This window comes from Thalassophryne amazonica, chromosome 16, assembly GCF_902500255.1.
Source record: "Thalassophryne amazonica chromosome 16, fThaAma1.1, whole genome shotgun sequence".
Taxonomy (NCBI): domain Eukaryota; kingdom Metazoa; phylum Chordata; class Actinopteri; order Batrachoidiformes; family Batrachoididae; genus Thalassophryne; species Thalassophryne amazonica.
Window position 1 is genome coordinate 63,402,923 of NC_047118.1, and position 27,609 is coordinate 63,430,531.

The following is a 27,609-nucleotide window of genomic DNA, read 5'->3' on the forward strand; positions in this document are numbered from 1 at the left end:
CAGAATTGAGTCCATATTTTTTTCCCTCTGCTTGGTCTAAAAAAGTAACCGTTACTGACTGCCACAATTATTTTTCCTGATTTCTTAGTGTTTGTTAAAGCCAGAAAGTTGCCATTTGAAATGACTTTAGTTTTGTGTCATGTCTGTGATCTGCTTTTTTTCTACAAAATTAAACAACTGAATAAACATCCTCTGAGGCCAGTGATTCCATAATTATTGCCAGGGGTTGTATTCTCAGGGTTTAAATTTTAAAGATATTTTCTGTTTCTTATCTGTGAACCAACTCAGTAAAATGGCCCATTGCTGTTAGGTTTTTGTTCGATTGTTGATTCCTGAAATTTTTATGAAAGATGGTGGAAATACATTAAAAAAGTAAGTTTTTTTTTTGTTTTTTTTTTTTTTTTTTGCCAAGAACTATATTTTGATTAAAATTGGTGGTAAAAAAAAAAAATCCTGTAAATGCATTTTTGCTAACTTTTTAAAGAAAAAGTTTAATGAATTTGAGCCTTGCATTTTTATGAAAGAAAGCTGTTACCTTGTTCGACTTGTCTCCTTCACATAAGGTAATTCATAAAAACTAAATAGACAAAAATAAGCAGGTTTTATTGCTGAACAATGTTTATTATTGTCAGAGTAATGATGCATTGTATGATGCAAATTGTGCACAATTTAAAACAGCATAAGAAAAAAAAACCCTCTTCTATAATACAATTATATATTTTCAAAACTCTCTAATTATTTGGCCATATTTGGTTTAAGACTGGGAATAACTGGGGCCTCATTTACAAAACATCACATGGGATTCCTATTAACAGTGTATGCAAGAACAAAAAGAAAAAATGGAGTATAAAAAAAGGAAAACAAAAAACAACTGACATATACCGTTCTACACACACCTTTATAAATCAACCATGACTTCAAACTGTGCTCAGATGGATCTGTCTCAAGACTGGTGTCCTGTTCAGGGTGAACCCCACCTCACACCCTATGATTGCTGGATGAGGCTCCAGCAGCTCCCCCCACCCCCACCCTGTGACCCTTAATTGGAGTAAGCGGGTATAGAAAATGGATGGCTCCATCTCATATCCCGTCCTTTACATGCCCACTTTCAACCCAAAATGGTAAATGCAAAGCACCTCATGAATATTCAAACATACACGAGCTCAAAATATACTTATTATGGGAACCAAGAGGAAGAACAGGATTAAAAAAAATCAAAACAAAACAAAAAAACTTTCTTAAACACAAATTGAGGCACTTATGTGTGATCACAGCTGAGACGATGCCCCACAACAGGGCATCGTTTCATGAAATCAAACCATTTTGTAAGGATAGTTCACGTACGGTGCAGCATGTTTCTTGTTAATTTTCATATCACTCACTTATCGGCATAACTTTTAAGAAGCTTTAACAAAGGATAAAAATCTTACCACAAGAACCAGCATGAAACTTTCCAAATAATAGAATAACTGGACAATTATTTATCAATAGTGTTCCCAGAATTCCTTTGTGCTGCTGTGATGTCTCTGTACTGTTTGTATTTAGAGAAAAATCTCTCTGAATAAAATTTGACTAGTAAAAATTACATGGCCCTTTTAAATATAAATCTGCATTAAGAAAAAGATTTGTAAATGCTTCATGCCCGTAGCAGCAGGCGGAACCTTAATTGTTAAAATGATGGTGATAATCCAGTCACATCCATCACAAATAGGTTTGCATTTCAATAGCTATGGTGCGCTGATGAAATATTAAATGTGTGGTTTAAATCGATGTCTCATTATATATTTAAACATGGAACAGTCACTCTGGAAACAATAATGTTGTCTTGATTGCATTTACTGCTATTTTTTTAAATGATAAACTACATGTATATGTAACGTGTGTTATGAAGTGGAATTTAACGTACAAATTGTGACACTTGCACATGGCATCATTTTATGTATAATGCTGCTATTCACGTTGTAACCCTCTCCAAAACAATCATATGCATGGGTCACAGTTTACATGTGTACATATGCAAACATTCTGCCATCTAGTTTATTTTTATAAACCACAGTGAATGCTTTAATATTTTTGTGTGCATATTTTTGGTCCTGTTAACAGTTATAAATGAGGCCCCAGGTTATGCTTTTCCAAAGAAAATTTTATAATTCCAAAGCTAGTTTTCAAACGTCACATTCATTGTCAAATGAAAATAAAGATGGAAAACCAAGCAAAGCTTCACCCCACGACAATACCGGAACATAAAATAGAATTATCATTTATAATATTGCACTCTTGCTGAATCGGAATGATGTGAAAATAAGTGTTTGTTTTTCTTTGGTCCTTTTCACTGTTTTTGGTAAGATGAATTTTGCAGCGCCTCAAATGTCACATTTAGCCAGTAAAGTAAAATTAACCAACAACGTCTCTGGATAACACTCAAATTGAGTAGAAGAATACAACTTATCAGGTCTGTGCTCTGAGAACTGGTTTCTGCAGACAGGATTCACAGTGAAATCTGCAAAACATTCGAAGCATCACAGCCGAGCAACTCCATGGTAACGGAATTATACCAATAACAGTCTGGCCATATTTTAGCTGACCAATAAAGTTTGCACTAAGTACATTTCCATAACCGTAAAATTAACCAGGTGAAGTTTTTAACGCCATCAGCCATGTTTGGAGAGCGTCTGTAATCCAAGGTCAAACATCTAGCAAGTTGTTTTTTTTTTGGGGGGGGGGGGGGGGGGGGGTCTTTTTGACAGAGAAAAAAAAGAATCCAATCCAATGTTTTGGGTGAAGTTCCGACATCTGTTCTATGGACCAGCTGAGTGAAGGTGTTTTTTAAATTTCTCACAGGGGCGTGGTCTCTGTCTCATGGTCTGTGGGTGGGGCTATGGCGGCAGGCTCTTGACCAGCAGAGTTCTCCGTTTGTAGATCCATGACCACGTCAGGAATGAGGGCTCGTCCAGTCCCCTTTAAGACCACACCCCCGTCTACAGAGAAATCAGAGAGAACAATGAGCAAATGTTAGGTCACAGATGACCCAATTTAAGTGTTACACTTAAAGATCAACTGGCAGGTTCAAGAATTTTTTTTCCTGAATCCACAATTTTTCATCAAAGAAGACAGTGATTCAAACAATGTGTTAAATAATACTAAGAATAACTTTACAAAGCATTTTCAAGTGCAGTAGAATTTTCACAAAATTACAAAGATTAATAAAAGAAAAACAAAAATCACTTTTTTTTTCTGCAAGCTGTTACCCATCAAACTTTGTCAAACATGGAATTTCTTTTCATATTCATTGTTCAGAAGTGTGAATTCAGGAAAAAAAAATGACAAAAGAATGAAAATTACAAGCAGCTCTTTAACTTTAGACCTCTGTATGTCACATGGTAATCAAGTAATCCTGGCAGGGAAAACAGTCAGCAATGCGAATTCAATGACCATATGGAAAATACAAAAAAAAAAAAAACATTTCTGTTTCTTCCTTTGCTTTTTGCATTTTCCATATCATCTCAGTTTTTCTGATTTGAGTAAATACAATGTTATACTCCCGTAAATGCTTAAATCATAAAACAACTTAATATGCTCCTGAAATGTTTTTCTCAACAGTGTGCAAAGACAAAATACACTACGTTCCAGATGTTCATCCCCACCTCTAGAATAATTAAAACATTCCATCTTGCTGCTTTGGATTTTTTACTGAAGTCTTCAGAGGACTTCATACAGTGACCGTGCAACGCACAAAATGTGGACCAACCGCCTTCGAATTTGGAGTCTGAAACGCCATCTACACTCAGATCGTTACTGCTCTTCCTGTCATTGTGTTTGAGTCTTGATTTTATGGACTGCAAAATATTAATTCCCAGAGTTCTCGAGCACCACAGACGCATTCAAACTAGAAGCGCGCACATTTGGACAATTTGCATCCAGACCCAATCAAAAGCTGTCTTGACTCTGCTTTTTTGAGATGAGAAACATCATCAACCCTGCAGCCGCCTATCACATTAGCTACGCATGCTCCATCATTCAGTTTTTATAAACTCCTGTTCCATCTAGATTAAGACGAGTGAGGATAGTAGTTTTCAGTTGGTCTTGATCAAGACTAAGAGCCAGTCTTTCAATGACGTCTTGGGCTCAGTCATCCAAAGTGTATCCGTGTGCGGTTAAAGTGTTTAAGTTGTAGAGCTGATTCTCCCAGGTGACGTTAATGTCTTTGCGTTGTTGAGATGCCCGAGAAGAGCTTATGGAGTCAGGTTATTGGACACAGGTGTTTGGTGATATCGAAGTCTTTGAGGTCTTGGTGTTTCCTGTCCTCCCGTATGGCTGACACCTGGATGCTAATCAGCAGAGGTGGGACGAAGTCACCAGCAAGTCACTCTCAAGTCATGAATTGGCAAGTCACAAGTTAAGTCCCAAGTCAAGTCTCAAGTCATAATGACAACCAATTGGTGCAAGCAGACTTGAGACTTGAGTTGAGACTTGAGACTTGCCGATTCACAACTTGACAGTGACTTCATCCCACCTCTGCTAATCAGTGACCTAAGGTGATGACTGGATGTCTTTGGTACCAGGTCCCTTTGGAGGATCCTTGGGTACCACTGGAATGACGTATTAAACAAATGTTTCCTTAGAGAGACTATGATGAGGAGTATCACTTGCATAATGAGGGAACGTGGAGTGTTTCTCTGGACATGATCGGCATGCATGTGCCTAAGTGTTGACGGCTCCAGTACCTGGAGAAGGTCAAAGGAAGGCCCAAATTTCAGCTGTCTACAGCAGATGGATGGTTACATTCAGGAATTGGGATTGGACTCGTTGTCTGGCTAGGTTGCTGCCAACCAAGACCCAATGTGGTTCCGTAGTGTAATGGATCCATTGACGCACTGCACCAACACATGCTCCCAGACCTGAGTTGCTGTTGGGTGTGCAAGATGTTTCTGTCTCATGAAGCTTCCATGACCAGCCCTTTTCAGGAAACCACAGTTATAAAATTACCTTCTTTTAATCCCTAGCGTGGCCAAGTACTGAATCTTTTAATGATACAACTCATCCGTTTTGTCTCTAAAACTATTTGAGAGGAGTGTATATAGAAGGTGAGCACACTGCAAGATGCAGACATTTGTTTTTGTGCATGTTAGCTGGCAAGGACAATGTTAGCAGCAAAAAGCCATCTAACCTCGGCATCAAGGACAGCGTGGGAACCACATGCATGTTAGTTCCGTGAGACGGCAGTGTTAAAGTGCAACACTCAACCACAAATGCATACCGTACTTTCTGGAGTACAAATCGCAGGTTTTTTAAGTAGTTTGGAAAGTCCTGTGACTTACACTCTGGTTTGAGGGATCATGCATTTGTTAATAATGAAAATAACTATTCATATAGGACTTTCCCAATATGGGAACCAATGCACAAAAGAATCTAAAAATAAAACTATACTACAACAGTGCACAAAATCCTAAATTAATGAGCAGATTAAAAAACAAAATCCAAAGGATTCACATTGTTATTGGAACATTTAACGCTGTGGGTCAGCAATCCATGTCCACAGCGTCAAATGCTCATTTTCTGTTGTTCAAACTGTACCAAATAATATACAAATAATGAATGTTTATGAGTTCAATGGTACGAATATTTCTTGAGGTGAAAGCTGGAACATACCATTCAACAAGGCTTTCACCCCATTGAAAGAATGTAAAAACATTCATATTTGTTTTATATAACAGCTAAAATAGATCCTTGTCATTTGATATTATATTAATTTATAAACAACAGAAAAGGGACTTACATTTTGGTGCATCACTGCACTGACTTTGTGTACTTCCAAAAAAAAAGAAAAAAGAAAAAAAAGAAAAAAGAAAAAGAGTTTGTGTAACTCCTCACTCCAGCGAAAAATCATGTCAGAAATTTGTCCAGCTTTGGTGCAACACTGCTGCTCTGACATCAACAATCCAACACAAACTTTAAATACAAGTTCAAAAATAATTCTGATGATGTCATCTGCGATGCTGTGCACCAACTTTGTATACTTCCAAAAAACAACAAACAAAACAGAAATTAGTCTAGCTTTTCATGCTACAGCGCAGTGGATTTGTATTGTGTGTGCGCACGCGCGTGTTGTGTGTGCACACACATAGCGCGCAATGATATCAAATGTACGGAACTAAATTTGCACGGTAAATGGAACAAAACTGCACTCTAAATGCAACACAACACAAATGGGATGAATAATCCATGTCACATGACATACAAAGCACCAATCAAATGACAAGGATCCACTCAGCTGTTATATAACATCCAATGTTGTCTATCGCATGTTTATCTTCATGATTTCTGGAATTTAAGCATTGTCCTGCGTTCTACATCCAGAAAGACAAAGAAAAAAAAGAAGAAGCCTGATTTATATTTTGGAGCAAATTTTATACCCCTCCTCTTCAAGGGACATTTTTTTTTTGACAGATGCCACTTATACTCAGGGAAATACGGTACATGCATTCACGTACATGCTGGCGACTGCGACACTTTTTCTTCCCCTGGACAAACATGAGAAGAGGCGAGAAGAGGCAAGCAAAGGCAATGCAGCAGCCAGATTCTTACCATTACCCTGCCGTGCAAACCTCCTCTTACAGGCAGGCCGGCAGCTCACACATCTGCAATATTTACATATTTCCTGTCATGCTTCAGGTCACCACAGTTATATTTAGTGTGTTAGACAGTGACACTGTGAGCCAGAAAGCTAAACAACACCAACAGGAACTGAAAAGATGAAATTGTGAGAGACTAAGAACAGTATCAATAATCATTCAAACTACTGAAAGAAATTATACTGAACTTTGAAGATCACTGAAATGGTTCTAGATGCTTTTCTTTCATTAAAAACCTATTTTAATGTATATTTTACATTATATCTTAATCAAATGTGCCCTAATCACTCTCATATTTGAAAATGAGGTGCAGACTGGCACTCACTATCGCCTAGCAAAGTTTGATCCGGATCTGATCCAGATTGTGGATTTTGTGGACATTTGAATTTAATATTGAAAAGCCCATTTGGTGTACATTTTGCATTATGTTTCAATCAAACATGCCTCAATCATACTTGTTTTTATGTTATGGATTTACCTACACCACCAAAATCGGATGGAGGTTCCAGTTTTATGCTGTTTGTGCCAAAAACCAATAACAAATTATCCATAGCAAAGGTATACCAATGTTCTGTGAAAATTATCTGAAAAGGAATTCAGAAATTGAAAAAGTAAAAAAAAAAAAAAAATCCTGACAACACCACAAAAAAAAAAACTTGGATTCAAGTGCATAAACTAAATACATACTCCTGACATTTGAACACATCTAATGTAGCTTATAAAAATCCACTTGTTTTCAATCAGATATTTAATTAAATTTGGAATTTAAAAAATTCTCTCTGCACAGACAAAATCATTACCTTCATTCTTTTGCAGTTAAAGTCTCTACTGTTCCACTAATAAAATTACAAAATGCAAGCTCTGGGTGGGGCAACATGAGTGTCCACAGGAAACACTCTCACAATACTCAGATATTACACACATGGGTGCAAGTGAAAGAAAAAATATATATTTGCCTGAACATTTTCCCAGTAAAGCATAAGTACGAGGTCTGTCAATAAAGTATAGGTCCTTTTTATTTTTTTCAAAAATTATATGGATTTCATTCATATGTTTTTACATCAGACATGCTTGAACCCTCGTGCGCATGCGTGAGTTTTTCCACGCTTGTCGGTGACGTCATTCGCCTGTGAGCACTCCTTGTGGGAGGAGTCGTCCAGCCCCTCGTCGGAATTCCTTTGTCTGAGACGTTGCTGAGAGACTGGTGCTTTGTTTGATCAAAATTTTTTCTAAACCTGTGAGACACATCGAAGTGGACACAGTTCGAAAAATTAAGCTGGTTTTCAGTGAAAATTTTAACGGCTGATGAGAGATTTTGAGGTGATTCTGTCGCTTTAAGGACTTCCCACGGTACGAGACGTCGTGCAGCGCTCTCAGGCGCCGTCGTCAGCCTGTTTCAAGCTGAAAACCTCCACATTTCAGGCTCTATTGATCCAGGACATCATGAGAGAACAGAGAAGTTTCAGAAGAAGTCGGTTTCAGCATTTTATCTGGATATTCCACTGTTAAAGGAGATTTTTTTTTAATGAAAGACGTGCGGGCGGATTGCAGCGTCGGCTCGCAGCTGCCGCGACGCTCCGCCACAGGAAAAACACCTCTGTTGGAAGCCTTAAGGACAAATTGGAACATGTCCAGCTGTTAAACAATTTCTCATATACTCACTCCACTGAAAGCCATCAAAAGCCGCCTGGATTTTACAAATGGTTATCAACACGGAGGTGTTTTTCCTGTGCTGCCGCACCGCGCCAGCTGCGTCCCGACGCGCGGACCCGTCCGCACATCTTTCATTAAAAAATCTCCTTTAACAGTGGAATATCTGGATAAAATGCTGAAACCGACTTCTTCTGAAACTTCTCTGTTCTCTCACGACGTCCTGGATCAATAGAGCCTGAAATGTGGAGGTTTTCAGCTTGAAACAGGCTGACGACGGCGCCTGAGAGCACTGTGCGACGTCTCGCACCGTGGGAAGTCCGACGAGGGGCTGGACGACTCCTCCCACAAGGAGTGCTCACAGGCGAATGACGTCACCGACAGGCGTGGAAAAACTCACGCATGCGCACGAGGGTTCAAGCATGTCTGACGTAAAAACATATGAATGAAATCCATATAGTTTTTGAAAAAAATAAAAAGGACCTATACTTTATTGACAGCCCTCGTACACATCACCTGTCTAGAATTAATCATATGATTGTGAAAATTGTGCAAAAGTCTAATAAGGGGCCCTGGAAAAATGTTTCAAATTTGAGTGTTCTCTGGTGCATTCTGCAGGAAATTATTAGCCTATAGTGTATCTGGTTTCATAACATTTCACACAGATTAATTCAGCTGAAATAGATCTTTTTGTTATACAGGGTGACCCAAAAAAAAAAAACAGAACCCATAAAAATTGTAATAAATCCAGTCTGAAACTTCAGTCTTCAGTCTGTGTATGATCATACCCCAAAGTTTCATTTATCTTGGTCACTTTGCATAAAAGTCATGTTCTTTCAAAATTATGCTCCAAATAGTAAAATTTGTTGATGAAATAGGCCTCCAGGCAAAATGTGTTTTCCATGGTTGACCAAGACATGCTGGGGAAGACTACCACAACAATAGTCTTCCCCCGCATGTCCAACTAAGGAGTGGCTCTATAACAATCATTTCAAGGTCCTGGAGGTCTCCAGACTTGAACTCAATTGAAAATCTTTGGAGGGAGCTGGAACTCAAACCTGAAAGATTTGGAGAAGATCTGTATGCAGAAATGGACCAAAATCCCTGTTGCAATGTGCAAACTTGGTCAAGCACTACAGGAAACATCTGACAACTGAAATTGCAACCAAAGGTTTCTGTACCAAATATTAAGGTCTGTTTTTCTATTGTATCAAAAAGTTATGTCATGCAATGAAATGCAAATTAATTATTTAAAAATCATACAATGTGATTTTCTGATTTTTTTTTTTAAGATTCTTTCACAGTTGACATGTACCTACAATAAAAATTTTTTACAGACATCTGCATTCTTTGTACGTCAGAAAACTTGCAAAATCGAAAGTGGCTCAAATACTTATTTTCCAAACTATATATACGAGGGCTGTCAATAAAGTAACGGTCCTTTTTATTTTTTTCAAAAACTATATGGATTTCATTCATATGTTTTTACGTCAGACATGCTTGAACCCTCGTGCGCATGCGTGAGTTTTTCCACGCCTGTCGGTGACGTCATTCGCCTGTGAGCACTCCTTGTGGGAGGAGTCGTCCAGCCCCTCATCGGAATTCCTCTGTCTGAGAAGTTGCTGAGAGACTGGCGCGTTGTTTGATCAAAATTTTTTCTAAACCTGTGAGACACATCAAAGTGGACATGGTTCGAAAAATTAAGCTGGTTTTCAGTGAAAATTTTAACGGCTAATGAGAGATTTTGAGGTGATTCTGTCGCTTTAAGGACTTCCCACAGTGCGAGACGTCGCTCAGCGCTCTCAGCCGCCGTCGTCAGCCTGTTCAAGCTGAAAACCTCCACATTTCAGGCTCTATTGATCCAGGACGTCGTGAGAGAACAGAGAAGTTTCAGAAGAAGTCGGTTTCAGCATTTTATCCGGATATTCCACTGTTAAAGGAGATTTTTTTTAATGAAAGACGTGCGGACGGGTCCGCGCGTCGGGATGCAGCCGACGCACTGTGGCGGCACAGGAAAAACACCTCCGTGTTGATAACCATTTGTAAAATCCAGGCGGCTTTTGATGGCTTTCAGTGGAGTGAGTATATGAGAAATTGTTTAACAGGCAGGACATGTTCCAACTTGTCCTTAAGGCTTTCAACAGAGGTGTTTTTCCTGTGGCAGAGCGTCGCGTCCCAATTCAACATGCAGATCCACCTTGGATTTGCTGTGGTGACCCCGAGTGCAAATAATGAAGCAGCCGAAGGGACTTACTTTTTCCTTTATAAATCATTGGTTATCTGGATCAGAGATTTCAGTTAAATATATCATATAGCAGATGAACACACTGATATTTCAGAAGTGAAATTAAGTTTCTAGTATTTACAGAAAGTGTGCAATAATTATTTAAACAAAATAAGGCAGGTGCATAAATTTGGGCACCTTTGTCATTTAGCACTAATTATTGGAACACAAAATTGGTTTGGTAAGCTCATTGACCTTTGACCTCCTTACACAGGTGAATCCAATCATGAGAAAGGGTATTTAAGGTGGCCATTTGCAAATGTTTCCCCTCTTTGCATCTCTTCTAATGAGTGGCAACATGGGAGCCTCTAAACAACTCTCAAATGACCTGAAAACAAAGATTGTTCAATATCATTGTTTGGAGGAAAGATACAAAAAGCTATCTCAGAGATTTCAGTTGTCAGTTTCCACTGTGAGGAACATAGTGAGGAAATGGAAGACCGCAGGCACAGTAGTAGTTAAGGCTCAAAGTGGCAGGTCAAGAAAGATCTCAGATAAGCTGAAGCGATGGATGGTGAGAACAGTCATAGGCAACCCACAGACCTGCTCCAAAGACCTACAACATGATCTTGCTGCAGACAGTGTCTCTGTGCATCGTTCAACTATACAGCACACTTTGCACAAGGAGATGCTGTATGATGCTGTAATGCAGAGGAAGTCTTTTCTGCGTACACACCACAAATGGAGTTGCTTGAGGTATGCTAAAGCACATTTGGACAAGCCAGCTTCATTTTGGAATAAGGTGCTGTGGACTGATGAAACTAAAATTGAGTTATTTGGACATAACAAGGGGCGGTATGCATGGCTGAAAAAGAACACAGCATTCCAAGAAAAACACTTGCTACCTACAATAAAATTTGGAGGTGGTTCCATCATGCTGTGGGGCCAGTGCAGGTACTGGGAATCTTGTTAAAGTTGAGGGTCACATGGATTCCAGTCAATATCAGAAGATTCTTGAGAACTGTGTTCATGAATCAGTGACAAAGTTGAAGTTGCACCAGGGCTGGATCTTTCAACAAGACAACAACCCTAACAAATCTACTAAGGCATTCATGCAGAGGAACAAGTACAACGTTCTGGAATGGACATCTCAGTCCACGGACCTAAATATTATTGAAAATCTGTGGTGTGATTTTAACCGGGCTGTCCATACTTGGAAACCAATAAACCTGAGATGTTTTGTAAAGAAGAATGGTCCACAATACTTTCAACCAGAATCCAGACTCTCACTGGAAGCTATAGGAAGCGTTGAGAGACTATTTCTGCAAAGGGAGGATCTACTAAATATTGATGTTTTTTTTTTCTGTTGGGGGGGCCCAAATTTATGCACCTGCCTAATTTTGTTTAAAGAACTACTGCACACTTTCTGTAAATCCTATAAACTTCAATTCACTTCTCAAATATCACTGTTTGTCTGCTATATGATATATTTAACTGAAATTTCTGATCCAAACAATGAATGATTTATAAAGGACAATCATGGAAATCATCAGGGATGCCCAAACTAGATAGATAGATTAGATAGATAGATTAGATAGATTAGATAGATTAGATAGATAGATAGCTAGATAGCTAGCTAGCTAGCTTTCAATCACGTAACCGATTTGCTGCAGGACAGGTGCTGTCTCCATTCTGGATTACAAGGAGACTGGTGCGTGACAGAAAAATGGAGAGAATATACGGTTATTACGATGCTTTAAATCCTCAAGATAAAGCTATTTATCGTGACAGATGTGTAGCAGTTGGTTCAGTGGATCCGTATCTTATACCAGATACTGAATTTAGTGGTGATGTAACGAACTGGCTGACAGTGTCACACTGCGATATTGTGAACTAGGAAGCTGCCGACCAGGTCAGCCTCGCCGGCCTCCTGCAGAGCATCACAGCGGAGCTCTGAAAGCGGAGGTCGTCTTGAAGTCCTGAGCGATTTCTCTCACCAGGCACTAGAAGGGCAGCTTGCGGATCAGCAGCTCCGTGTTCGAGGACCACAACGTAAATAAGCATCCGTATTGGAAGCGTTCTTGTGTTATCCTCGGCGGTATTTTTATGTATTCTTATATAATTTTATTGCCGAATAAAATGAAATAAAATTCCGGGAGCAGTGGATTTCTGTTAGCAGCAGATCTCTCTGCACCACGGTGCCGTGAGGCTTCTTCAACTGTTCGCCAAATGCACGTAGCGTATCACAGCGGCCACCGCACGTCACATGAAAACCCTCTATACACACACACACACACACACACAGGAGTTTATATAATTCACGAGATGGATTTGATGGAGCGTAATCACAGTTTGACAGAGATCAGTCTGTAGAAGGCGTTCTTGCACACATATACACACATTCAGTATGAATAAGCAACAACTTTATGTTTTTTCAATAACTACAAAAAAAAGGATTAGTGAGTTACATTAGGACATACCAGTAATTATCTTGGAGGCGGAGTTAAAGCTGTCGTTACTGTCATTATCCATTGAAGGTTGTGGGGGTGGTGGCATGGAGGGCCTGGGCCGAGGCTTGGGAGCCGGCCTACAGGGACGAGGAAGAGATCCGGAGTGGAAGGTAGAGAACGGGTTGGAGTTGGGTCCATCATGAGGCGGAGTGCCAGGAGAGCTGGGAGGAGACTCCGTCTCCCCCTGGGATTGGGGGGCTTGAGGAGGCTGTGGGGGTGGGTGACACGGGGCGTGGATGGGGCTCTCTTTGACGGTGTGACGTCTCGGGGTGATGGGAGGGTGATGGGAGGAAGCGGGTGTCTGATTGGCTGACTGAGATGCAAAGGGGCTGGCCTGTTTTGGCGGTGCCGGAGCCTGTTTCTTGGTTCCTTTAAATGAAACAGAGACAGTTTAAAGACTAACAGTTATTACTTTATAAGAGTAGCTCTGCCACCTCAACACATCTTATCCACTTAGTAAATATGATAAACCATAATGTAAAACTGAAGGATTACTCAGTGTGCAAACCTCTGCCAAGACAAAAAAGCAACATCCTGCCATGTTAATGTATTTGAGAGGGTTTTGATATTAACTCTTGTACCATGTTGTCAATATAAAGCTTGACTTCTCATGTTTACATGTCGCGACTTCATGTTTGTAAAGTTACAGATGCTCCTCCGGTGGACAAAGGTAAAAAAAATAAAGTCTGTGCTGGAACTTAGCTTTGCACTATACTTGCTAAAAATCACGTGGCACGTGTGCATAATTATACTATTCATCTGGAAAATATTCACAGCGCTGCACTTTTTTCACAATTTGTTATGTTACAGCCGTATTCCAAAGTGGCTAAAATTATTTTTTACCCTCAAAATTCTAAACATAATACCACCTAATGACAATGTGAAAAAAGATTTTTTATTTTTATTTTTGCAAATTTATTAAAAATAAAATAAAATAAAAAAAAACCCTAAGAAATCACACGTACATAAGTATTCACAGCCTTTGCCAGGAAGCTCAAAATTGAGCTCAGGTGCATCCTGTTTCCACTGATCATCCTTGAGATCTTACTACAACTTAATTGGAGTCCACCCGGGGTCAATTAAGTTGATTGGACATGATTTGGAAAGACACAGACCCATCTACATATAAAGTTCCACAGCTGACAGTGCATGTCACAACACAAACCAAGCATGAAGCCTGTTAACTCCCAAAATGTGAATCAGCTGTTTGGGGGTGGGGGTGGGTCACTACAGCCGGTGAGGTGGGGAGGTAAATGGTAAATGGACTGCATTTATATAGCGCTTTTCCATCTGCATCAGATGCTCAAAGCGCTTTACAATTATGCTTCACATTCACCGGGGCCCTTAATGATTTTCCAGTAAGGTGGGGATTTGAACCCATGATCTTCTGGATTCAAGCCCAACACCTTAACCACTAGACCATCACCTCCCCTATCAAGCACCCAACCCCCGCTGGGTGTGTCCCGCTCCGGCGACAGTGTCAGGTGAGGAGTTTGACTGGGACGGTCCACCTGTCAAACTCAGAGGACAGAAACCTTCCCCCACACCCAGCGGGGCTGGGCGCTTGACACCAGAAGCGAGAGCTGCTCGGATCACTTCCCTACCTCAACGGTTGTAGTGACCCCTGCCAAAAAAAAATTTGAATTAAAAAAAAAATAATAATCAGAATTTTTGTGGCTTTCCTGCAATAATTGATCTGCAAACTGAAATCCATAAACTGGCTTCAGGACAACTCTGTGAATGTCCTTGAGTGACCCAGCCAGAGTCCAGACCTGAATCACATTGAACATCTCTGGAGAAATCTGAAAGTGGCTGTAACGCTCCTCATCCAACATGGAGCTTGAGAGGTGCTGCAAAGAGGAATGAGTAAAACTGCTTCAAGAAGACTTGAGGGTGTAATTCAGAAAGGGCCAAGAGGGTGCAGGTTTTCTTTGCAGCCACTGACTCCACCTGGTGATTTCACTGATTAATATGACTTTAAGCAGATGAAATCAGTTAATCAGTGAAATCACCTGGTGGAGTCAGTGGCTACAAAGAAAACCTGCACCCTCTTGGTCCTTTCTGGAACAAGTTGCCCACCCCTGGTGTAACTGCTGCCAAAGATGCATCAATAAAGTATTGCACAAAGGGTGTAAATACTTTTTTCATGTTGTCATTATGGGGTGTTGTGAGCTGAATTTTGTGGGGAAAAATTAAATTTACTCCATTTTGGAATAAGGCTGTAACAACAAAATATGGAAAAAGTGAAGCGCTTTCTGGCTGCACTGTACATTCCAATAATTTTTGACATGTCCATGTCAAGTGGATAATGTTGCATGCCTACAAAGGATGGAGATGCGGGGTGTGTTCGTATCATATATTTAAGAGACGTATTTATTTTATATTAAACATTACACCATAACAAAGTGACAGTGAGACGAAGCTGCTTCCACGCTTAAACAAGGCTCCCATTCAATTAGACTTATTGTCATTCAGTAAAAAAACATCACAGATGCTGTCACAGAATGAAATATCAATGCACTGCTCGAACAGATAAAAACACAAAATACCAGTCCAAGGCTGTGATAATCATAAATAAGTTTAAAAACTGTCAATAACTGTCTCTGTATCTGTGTATAAACAATAATAATTAAACTAAATAATAAATAAATAAGGGACACGGGATATTGCACATATGAAGATGTTACAAGCATAAAGTTGCTACCCGATGCTACAGTGTATTCTATGTCCTACATTCTATATTGCACAATGCTTTCTATCGATTTGTATTTAACCATCTTATGGTAGTTGGGTAAAATCTGTCCCCAAATCTGCATGTATTGCAACTCAGGGTACAGTCCCATCTACCTAAGGTCAGGAGGGAAAACAGATTGTTAAAGGGATGCAATGTGTCCTTGAATATCTTTCTTGCCCTGGACAAGCGGTGCTGTTCTGCCAGTTCACCAGTGGTTGGCAGCCTGGCACTAATAATCTTCTCTCCTGCCCTCATAGCCCTCCCCAGTGCCTTCCTGTCTGGAATGCTGCTACTTTCATGCCACAGAGAGATACTACTGGCTGTTTCAACAGAAGCTTCATTACTTAAAGTCTTACCAGTAGTCTCTTTCAAGACTAGTGATATCTACTGGTCAAACCAGGTATAGCACATTTACTATATTGTTAAACACTTCAGGCCACTTAGCTCAATTTCTGAGGACATGCACCAACAAGTAATATTACAGTCACTATTGACAAGATATACAGATATGTCAATATAGTCCATTGATTCCCGACAAGTTTTAAATAAAAAAGAGAACTTAATTGTTTTAATTAAAGATATGTGGACTCCACATCATTGGTGCTTATTCATTGACCCATTCTTGGTCTACTTTATGTTAAAGATTTGAGAATGTCTCTTTGTTGTTTTAAACTGTTAAATTATATCCAACTTAATTTTCATTCATTCCGTTTGTTGACTTTTTTTGCTTCTTGTCACAGAGTAATTAGTTTTAAAGAGGAGACACAAACAAATGAAGTATAGGAGGATAATAAAACTAAAAAATAAATAATATAAAATAGAATAAATACAACACGTAAGGTAAACAGTTTTTTGTTTATTATCTCACCTCTGCGCACCATATGTGGACTTGGCCCCCTGGACCCGCCCTGAGGGAATGGGGAGTTCCTACTGCCAGATGACCAAACCATTGCGCTGAGTCGGGGGTGTGGAGGTGATATCACGGGCTGAGCTGTGGAAATACAACACGTTAAACTCTCAACACGTCACCTGCGATTTACAATCAAGATATCAGAAGTCATGCATATCAAAAATCTGCCATTTCCATTCAGTCGTTCATCTCAGTGCAATTACGCTAACTGAAGGTTACTAAGTAACAAGTAGGACAAAAAAATAAATAAGAAAAACGTGGCGGACGCAACATGGAAAAAATTGAGGAATGAACCACATGCTAAATCACAAAGTAGACAGACACGCAAACAGTAAACAAAGATGAATTTATTTTTACCTTTGCCAAGGCTAAATTTTGACTCACTTTTCCATTTTTTTTTCCTTAAAAAAATGCATGAATCAGAAACAGTTTGCAGTGTCAGCTTCCAGATCAGACTCAACTTTGCAAATTGGGGTGTTTTGGGCCTTGGCAGAGGGCTGCATGCTCATGGAAAACTGGCACTAAGTAAAAGCAGTGGGTGTTAAGCAGATGTGATTATGTTGATTTTAGAACTTTCATTGTGGGAAGATGAAGATCACCTGTTCTGGAAACTGAAAGAACATTTGCAACACAGAAAAAAAACATGAAGGCTGGTCAACAGTGGATCGGCTGATTGGCTGCGAGCAGACAGTTGAGTAAGGACGACCTCAGCTCGCTCCTCCTTACCTGCTCTCTTCTGCGCTGAGTTGCGTTACAACCTGAGGTTGCGCTGTGGCTACCTGGACCCCACCACCATTAATACCACCAGCAGCACGTAGGCCCGGCTGCACGGCCTCTGCAATCAGGGTGTGAGCCTGGGGCTCAGGCTGCATCAGACCCCCAGCTTCCAGAGGACGCAGTGTGGGTTGGAAGGTAGGTGAGGTTAGTTGTGTCTGCTTTCTATTTACAGTGTTGGCTCTACGTGGAGCGGGTTCCGGCTGTTTGTTAATGGGGCTAGGAAGGAGGGAGAGGGGAGAGTTCAGGAGGGCAAACCACACACCATCAGAAAAAGCAAGAGTTAGAAGGAAATAACCAGCAGTCAGAGCAGAGATGCACCGATCCAAACAGCTAAAGTCTGGCCAATGACTAGAGTACTTTTTGGGCAGGACTGTGACAGTGCTCGGGCAGCACAGTGGGCATTACACCCGTGTGTAACAGTGACATCTTATGGTGAGGTTCCAGACTGCAACCCATCCAATATCGTCAATGGAGGGATGTGTGTATGGTCATGGAAATTAAAACATGGGAATTTTTTTTTTTTAAACATTTTTAATGCCTATAAATTAACAAGTTATAACCTCACCCCCCCACAACCAAAAAAAAAAAAAGACCTACTTTCCACTTTTTTTTTTAGGTTTCCTGTAATCGGGTTGGATTACACAGGCTGGGACATTTATGTGTGCTCCCAAGTGTCTTGTTCACATCTGCTTATAATATGCCATGTCAGGCTGCTTCGCTCTCTACTTGAAAGAAAAAACAAACAAACAAACAACAACAAAAACCACCAACATATCCTGGCCATTGGTTTCTGGGCTTGTTTTAGAAGATGTGAATTGAGGCCGTTTTGTCTGACAGTGGTTAGGGAGCACTTTATCCCAGCACTTTAATGATTAAATAAATAAATAAAACACTACATGATGGTTGTTTTTCTATGACAACAGTACATAGCTAATAGCAAACGTAAAGTGCGTTTAGTGGTACAAGCACAACAATCATCAGCAACATTTAGAGTCTGTCCAATCTGCTCCTATCTATAACATTATCTGTCCTCATTTTTTTGTGTCTGTTTCAACAATGTAAGGCTGCTCATTTATGAGCTCACGAGCACACATTTGGACAGGGAGGGGGAAGGACTGGTTGTAATCTGATACCTCACCACTAGATGTGATTATACACTACATAATGCACCTTTAAAAACAAAAATTAAAAAAGCACCTCAAAAGCCAAATAATGAATCCATTAAGTCTGGTTCCATTAAGTGGAACAGCTTCCTGGAAAAATAAGGATTTTTCTTTTTTAAAAAAATAAGGAGTTTTGTCAGTTAAAATAAGGCTTGACTGCATAACATGTTGGCAGCTAAAAGGCTGTTTAATGGGAATGACACTACATCATCACTTGAGTTTGTTATTGTATTTGAAAGAGATTTTTATTAGTTCCAAGTGAGTGCTTCATGTTTCTCTTCCTTTTGCTGGGACCAATGTTTCACATGTACAAGCTCAGTTTGTTGTGGGTTTCAAACCCACAATGCTTTAACACAAAGCATAAAGCTTTTTATCTAAAACACTTCACAAACATAAAACATGCTGATGACAATTTTCTGTTTTCCCTTCAATATAGTGTATTTCATAACTCTGAAAATAAACTACATCTGAAAATAAACTACGACGAGGAGGTTAGTATTGACTAACAATTACTATCTACACAAACTGACAGATGAGGGGTTGTGCATCATATGTGTAATACTTTGTGATGAGGGTGGTTCCTGATGTACTGGGAAAGAGATTAGAGGAAAAAAGACAAAAGAAGATTCAGAATCCACTCAGGATCCATGTCAGAATTTGACTAATCCTTCTCCTGACCATTATCGCACCACAAACGTTTTCCATATTTTCTGGACCATAAGTTGTGCAGTTTTTTTGTTTGTTTGTTTTGTTTTTGTCTGGCTAGACCTGCGACTTAAATGTTGAGGCTACAAATGTGAAAAAATACTGCATTATTATCTATTGCCACAAGCTGGTATGGTCCACATGAGAGACAACCTGCTCCTGTATACGGATCTGAATGAGGTACTGTACTGCAGCAGAAGGTGGCCGTAATGCACCACGAAGCAGGATGTCAACCACAGAAGAAGAAGAAAATGATTATCTGAATGAAAAGGGTGCACTGGATCTTGCACAGTGAGCAAAATGTATAAACTGTGTTCTCAAGCAAAGACCATGCTTATGAATGAAGAAAGGGAATGGCCTTCATACTAATCATCACTCCACTTGTCTGGACTGTGTGAAATAGCCAGCAACAAGGAGGATGGCTAGGCTAAGGTAAGGCTAATTATGTTATAGTGAGGTAAATAGTGAGGTAAAGGTAAAGAGGCACAAATTTAGCTGCTTCTTTACATTTTTGTCTGTACAGTGGCGACAAATAGTTTACTCAAGTTCTTTGTGCCTCATACAATAACACTGATTTGTCCATTAGATTCTGCTCACTAATGAGGTGTTTTTTCTACTGCTGATTAAATTCATTTTGCTTTTTGTTGCATGTAGCAGTAGCAACATGTTTCAAAAATAAATGGAACTTGGTGTGACATATAGACTGCAAAATGCAGTATTTTTTGTGTTACTGTGCACAAAAAAAAAAAACAACAGAATGAGGACTGTCAATCTGCATCCTCTTCTTTCAGCTAGCACAGATAATCACGTCAGACTAACACCCAAAGCATTTTGGTATTAGTGCCGATACTGATCCAGAGTATTGGATTGGTGCATCCCAATTAAAGAGCGACATAATGACATAAAGAGACAGCACCTCCTGTGATAAGCACATCATTTCAAAACCACAATTAAAAAACCCCCACAAAAAACAAACTTTGGACTTCTAATGCAGAGATGGATGAGACAAAAACAGAAAACATAAAGCCAGAAACCTACAGTGAGACCTAATCTTTAATTGGAAATAAAGGAAACAACCAAAGTACAACAAATCTAAAATCAGAATTAAAATTTTAGACAATAATAGTCTCATGCAAAATGTTTGCACCAAGTGAAATATGTGAATAACTGAAATGTAAGAAATGACACGACACATCCTTAAAGTAATTAGAAAATGATTTAACTACTGCACAGCTTTAAAGTCTGGACTGGGCGGGTCCTCAGTGGGGGTTTCAGTGACTGTGATGGATTCGTCAGCCACTACATAGAAGGCCGACACGGCCGGGCCCCGACACTCTGGCTTGCTCGGTGTCTTGGGGCGTGACGGGAGGGAGAGGGGCAGGCTGAGGTTGAGGTTGGGGCGGGACAGGTACCTGTCTTTACGGGGGCCGTCCCCATCCTGCTGCCCCACAAGGCTGCCTGGGCGCTTCCTGTCCAGGTTGGGTTCAGTGTCAGGGGTGGGCGTATGGGTGGGCATGGCAAACATGCCTGACACATTAAAGTCCAACTCTGGAGGAAAAAGTCAAAGAAAGTAATTGTGAATAATAACAATAACTGTGATCCTTGCCCAAAACAGTGACAGCTATCGCATTAGCTAGCTGTGTCGCGTAATACAATTTTACATTAAATTATAAACTGTTTCAAAAACACATTCTTGGATTGGATTGGTTTGCTTTCACACAACAATATTTCTAAGTGGGCCAACGCGTGTAAATAAAACCCACGTGTGAGCACGCTGCCCCCTCAATGGTCAAATGTGTTGCGATTATGTTCTGGGGTTTGCATCAGAGCACCAACTTCAGGAGTAAATGCTAATAGTAAGTCCCTTCGGCTGCTCCCTTGTTTGCACTCGGGGTCGCCACAGCAAATCCAAGTTGGATCTAAATGTTGAATTGGCACAGGTTTTACGCCGGATGCCCTTCCTGAAGCAACTCCACATTACATGGAGAAATGTGGCAGGGGTGGGATTTGAACCCGGAGCCTTCTGAACTGAAACCAAGCGCATTAACCACTTGGCCACCACCGTAATTTCTACGCTGGACAGGTTTCTAGTTTTGTTTTGTTTTTTAAGAGTCCATTTTAGCTACACTAAAAAGCACATGGAAAAAAATGCAGGCAGTATCAGAGTAAAATTGCATCCAAGCTTATCAAACTGAGTTTATGACTTTAAAGTCCCACAACCTGTTGGTGGCTTTGAAATGTACATAGTTTCGTTAAAATAAAACTGCCAAAATTTATACCATCCGCCATAGCCAGAAACTATAAAAACAGAAATGATCAAGTTTTCAAGTCAGAAACTGTAAAAACAGAAATAATGTTTTGAAATTTCTGATGGTCTTTGAACTATTCATGTGCATTGAACACATCCATCAGGAAAATTAAACAATCTAAGGTCGAAATCAGTTGATATGATCACATTTAAAATCACTTAATTCACACATCTCATTGAAATATTTTGTCAAAAGCCATTTCCATTTTCATTCATTTCCTGCCGCTTATCCGGGTCTGGGTTGCGGTGGCAGCACACCAAGCAACTCATCCCACACTTCCCTATCCTTGGCCAAGTCCTGTAACTCTTTCCAGGGGAATCCCGAAGCATTTCCAAGCCAGCTGGGAAATATAAGCACTCCAGTGTGTCCTGGGTCTTCCCCTGGACTTCCTCCCGGTTAGAGGTGCCTGGGAGACCTCCCTAGGGAAACGACCAGAGGGCATCTTCACCAGATGCCTGAACTACCTCAGCTGACTCCTTTCGATTTGAAGAAGCAGCAGCTCTACTCAGTCTCCCTCTCAGAGTGTTCAGTTTCTCACCCTGTCCAGGAGTATAAGCCCAGATACTCAACTGAGGAATCTCATTTCCACCACTTGTTTCTGCGAACTTGGTCATTACCCAAGTTCATGACCATAGGTGAGGATAGGAGCGTAAATTGACTGGTAAATTGAGAGTCTCACCTTCTGGCTCAGCTCCGTCTTCACCACAATGGTCAAGTACAGCGTCCCTAAAATATTAGATTGAGCCCCAATCCGTCTATCAATATCACGCTCCACTTACACCCCACTCGTGAAACAAGATCCCGAAATACTTTAACTCCTCCAACCTGGGGCAATAACTCTCCCCTGAACCAGAGGGGGTCATTCGCCCTTTTCCGACAGAGGACCATGACCTCAGATTTGAGGTCACCGCCTGATGAAGCCGACAGAACCACATCATCCGCAAAAGGAAGAAATGGAACTCTGAGGTCACCAAACTGGACACCCTCCGGTCCCTGACTATGCCTTACAATCCTGTCCATGAACATCAGGAACAGGATTACTGACAAGGGGGGCAGCCCTGAACGAGTTCAACACCCACCGAGAACAGGTCCAATGTAATGTAGAGAATGCGGACACAGCTCCTACATAGGTCTATGTAGAGATATGTTGATTCTCAAAAAAACTTGGATTCTGATGTTTTTTTTACGAACTCCAAGACTAAGCTCAACACAGAAAAAGAAACCTACTTTATAGTGATTTCTAACCTTCAGGGAAGAACCAATCAGCATGTTGGATAATTGGCTCAACGATGGCAACCACGTGGACCGATGTAGCTGCCGCCATCTCTGCCAGCGTCCTGAATGCACAGAGAGACAGTGAAGGCATCAAACATAAAGAGCTTAATTAACATAAGTTTCACTTTGCACTCTTAATGAGGTGCATGTAGTTCTTACCCCTCAGTCTTTGGCCAGAGCAAGTTGGGTCCTAGAACTATGGCGATGTTGCTGGGAGTCATCTTATTTACATCACTTTCCTGAGCCAGTTTGCCAGAAATTTCACCAAATACCTTGAAGAGATTTGTTATTAAAAACAGTTTTTTAATAAAGGTGGACTTTGGATAGTTTTGCTGAGGGCCCCTTCACACACAGTACAAATGTGGCTGAATTACAAATGAAGCAGGAATCATATGCAATACGTGTAAATTTGGAGCTGCCTCCAACACCTCGTATACCTGTTGCTACAGCTATTCGCGCACACGAGCGGCTGAAAGAGTGTGCGCTGTGAGAGACCATTTGATCCGTCTCACAGCAGGTATGGGCCAAATTCCAGGTGACACACATGAACATCTTACACCGCTCACTTGGCACTTAGAAAATGTGGTGCCGTTCGCGCTGTTAGCACAAAAATAGTGAGCAAACCATCACTTTTGAGCTGGATGTGAAATTTGTCTAAGTGCCCCCACGAGTGTGGCTCTGTAAAACAGCAACGCACATGTGGCCTGCCAGAGTGTTGACTCCCCCCGCAACACATGTGGCGTGTGTGTGTGGTGGATGTGTGGCGGTTGGGGTGGGGAGATAACTAGCAGTAAAAATAACTAAAAAGAAATGATTGCATAACACAGAAACACAATGACACACTGGTGTGTGCGCTGAACTGATAGGGGGTGTGTCTGCTGACAGCCGCAGCTGTTGAGATCTCTTGTTCTGGACGTCACGGCTGGGCAACACGTACCGTGTTAGGATGAACATGAACTTACAACTGTCCACTGAGGCAGGTGTGTCTGCTTGCTGTCCTCATGTGGACATACATAAAAACATATATCGCTGTTGCAATGGGCTGCAGCGAGCGAGCACACATTGACAGGTTGTCCCAGGTGAAATGGACTGTCAGATCATAACACGCAGCTGGCGATCTGAATGTCACATCACCCATGTGAGCTCTGTTCCACATGATGCAGTGTCTGTCCTGTGGCGCGCTGTCGACAGAACACGCCAGGCCAGTAGATGTGGACATGGTACGAGTGCAGGAACTGCTTCATTCATGTCATTTCATGACTGTACGTCTGTGACCATGGGTCATCTACAGACGAACAGACGGTTCATACTTGTATTGTCCACTCGATAAGAGGGATTCAATAAAATGCAGTGTTGTTTTTATGGTGTGTGGTTTTATTTTTTAAATACATTCATCTCTTTGTTGATTTCATCCATTCTTCCGCATTTTTTATAGGGCAGCAATGGTAGCACAGTGGTAAAGTTTTTGGCTGGCAATCAGAGCTTCTGTAAATTGTAGGTTCGAATCCTGTGGGTGGCATGTATTTTTTCTTTCACAGCAGCTGCACAATGTGGTTACACATGCTCCAGCTGATCGCACTGTGTTCCTGCTGCGAGAGTTTCGTGCATGAAGCTCTCGCAGTGCTATCATTCGCGCCTGCCCGACCACGTGTCCCTCACAACATCAACTCGATGTTTTTGTGGTTTGCTCATACCAGCCATTTCGCCGTGATTCGCCCTGATTTGTACTTATTCGTACTATGTGTGAAGGGGCCCTAACTTTAGCACTGACGTCTGATGCCAAAGTAGCTTTTAGCTAGGCTGCAACAGCATCTCCTACGATACTAAAAAAATAAAGCTCCAGTATCAAACCAAAACAAGATCAAGAAAAAGCATGGCATATGCCCCTGCTCGCGTGTTAAGCTGGTGTATCGTTTTATAGTAGTGGTTACAATGAAGTCTGGAAATAATTTTGTGAGAGACTGGTGCTTTACAGATGGTATATGTTGTATTTGTATCGCGAAGGACTGCTCCTTCACAGTGGTATGTGGTGTATTACCTCCCATTTTCAAAAGGAAACTTCCTCTAGCCTCCCCCAACACACTACCAAGAAATGGTTTCAATCAGATGAGTCATATTGCATGAAAATCAAATAAACATTGTGCGACAGTCTACCCCATGTTTGAAAAGAACTTTCCTGTAACCTCCCCAATTCACAGACAAGAAATGTTATAATCAGAGCACGTGTTGTTTAGTCATTGCGTTGAAACTAAAATCAAGATGGCGTTCGCAGGAATCATATGGATAACCAAAGACAGCCATTTTTGAAAGGAACCTTCCTCTAGCCTTCCCCGAATCCCCCCCCAAATCAGATGAGGCATTCTTTAGTTAGTGCGGACACGAACACATAGACTACATATATACTGGGACAAAGCCTACGTGACGCCATCATAGGTTTTCTATAGAGATATGGAACAGCCAACATGAGCCAATATGTCTGGGCATCTGTCGCCATACTTGGCAGCAGCAGCAGTTCTGATTCTGGCTACGTCATGATGAACTCATTAATGCATAAAGATGTGGCTAAGGGTGACAAAAGAAGCCTGAACACTCTTCAAGTCTGAACCAGCTAAGCTAACTGGCTAACATTGGATCTGGTGTTATTTTTGGAGACTGTGTGGCGGTTGTCCTAACAAATTTGTTTTGGTGTAGGCATTAAAGCTATTAGCCTCTTTTTCTCAGTAATCATGCATTAATGGATCCTTTCCAAAGCTCTGGGTATGCTTGTTAGGCCTACGTGTATATGATATAAACAAGAAAAATGCAAAAATAAAAATGTTTTAAAGCACGTAAATGGAAGTGGGATCATTCTAAATTGGCCATGTGTCCCAGACAAGCTTTGGGGATTCAGATGAACAAGTAAGGCTACGAGAAGAAGCAATAAACCAACAAATAGTCAACATAAGACAATGGGAAGGATAATATTGACAACATACCCTGAGAGTTAAATAGCACAGGAGGAGCGCACAAAGTGTCAAGAAATAAAAGATCATCTGTTTGTCAGTGCCTTAGTTATCGATGAGGATTATTGGTCGGCCTAGCCAATTGAGAGATGGAGAGATAAGCCACATTAGAGGTGATGTCAAACAAGAGGATTATGATCAATCCATGTGTTCCTACATATCATGGTTGAGGACGACCAACATTATTTTTGAATGGTGGACTCTGATTTCTGTAGATGGCCATCCACATGCCACAGATCCTGAAGGTACGAGTAATGTCTTCCTTTTTTTTCCACATCAGTAGCAGAAAAACTGTATTTCAACTCTTTGGTGTATTGCAAAGATATTCCAAAACAAAACAAGTGGAAGAACTAAGAATGCTGTTTCCTATCAAACCCAAGTTTGATAGGGAACTGGACATCAAGTTACCAGCCTACCAAGAAATTGTTTTACCAGTGCTCCTATATCGCTATGAAATATGGACTACAATTCCAAGAGAACCAACTTGGGGAACATCACCAAGACACTCGCAATGAATATTAAATGGCACAATCTTGTCAGAAATGCCGAGGTTCTTGCCTGGATCTTTCTGACAAGCACTAAGGCAGAATAGAATAAGACCAGCGTGTTGCCCGTGGGGATCCACGGCCTCTAGATTGGGTATTTATAAAATAGGTAGCTGATATTTTTCAAGCTCGGGAATAAATTATGCAAAGTTTCTATAAACATTTGGCATGGTGTGTGAATCCAGAATGTAATTATCAACATCCTTTGTTCATTATTGTTAGCTAATATCTATAGCTTTTCCAAAAATATTAGTCCTATCAACATTCCATTTTGGCAGCATTCATCCTTGACCCAAAATACATAAACATACCAATCGGCAATGGTCAGCTCTCCCCTGTTTATCCGTGTTCGAAGGTACACACACGGATACATTTACACAGAGGCCAACTCAACTCAACCTTTATTTCTAAAGCACACTTAAAATGATAGAAACTGACCAAAGAGCTGCACATAGTTATAGCTTTAAGATGATAGATGATTTACTGCCCCCTGCTGGAATGGCGTGAGAGTCCAGATTGTAATGATCAACAGCCATTGTTCCCCGTTGTTATATAAATAATGAATGTTTATGAGTTCAATGGTACAAATATTTCATGACGTGGAAAGCTGGAACATACCATTCAACGAGGCAAAGCCGAGTTGAATGGTATGTTCCAGCTTTCAACCGAATTAAATATCGTACCATTGAAAGAATGTAAAACATTCATATTTGTTTTATAACGGCTAAAATAGATATTATTGAGTGTTGTTGAACGTGATGCAGGCATCCATTTCAAAATGAGCAAATATTTGCCAAAAAATAAAGTGTATCAGTTTGAACAGTAAATATCTTGTCTTTGTGGTGTATTCACTTGAATTAGGTTGAAGAGGATTTGCAAATTATTATATTCTGTTTTTATTTACATTTTACACAATGTCCCAACTTCATTGGAATTGGGGTTGTAGATGGTATAGACACATGGTGAGAAGGATGCAAAATTCATTGGAATATCAAGAATTCCCCCACAAATATACCCAAATACATATGTAGTTGTTAAAGATGTTTTTTTTTTTTTTGGGGGGGGTGCAGTAGGCGGTTTTCTAGAGTGGATCAAATGCTTTGCACCTGCCCCAAAGCCGACAGCAGAAGTGTAACTTCACGCTTAGTTGCAAGAAATTTATGCACTGCTGAC

At 40.6% G+C, this 27,609-nt stretch overlaps 1 protein-coding gene across 1 annotated transcript in view; it reads right to left on the reverse strand.

The window, feature by feature from the left end:
* Positions 1–607: 607 nt before the first annotated feature.
* The window catches only part of arhgap17b (Rho GTPase activating protein 17b), a 109,334-nt gene continuing 82,332 nt past the window's right edge, over positions 608–27,609 (reverse strand). Inside the window, 10 exon segments of the mRNA XM_034189532.1 lie at positions 608–2,978; positions 12,987–13,385; positions 16,619–16,661; positions 16,664–16,692; positions 16,695–16,741; positions 17,387–17,653; positions 20,718–20,853; positions 22,860–22,951; positions 23,049–23,142; positions 23,145–23,161. Of these exon segments, the coding sequence (XP_034045423.1) occupies positions 2,836–2,978; positions 12,987–13,385; positions 16,619–16,661; positions 16,664–16,692; positions 16,695–16,741; positions 17,387–17,653; positions 20,718–20,853; positions 22,860–22,951; positions 23,049–23,142; positions 23,145–23,161 (1,267 nt within the window). The 3' untranslated portion in view covers positions 608–2,835.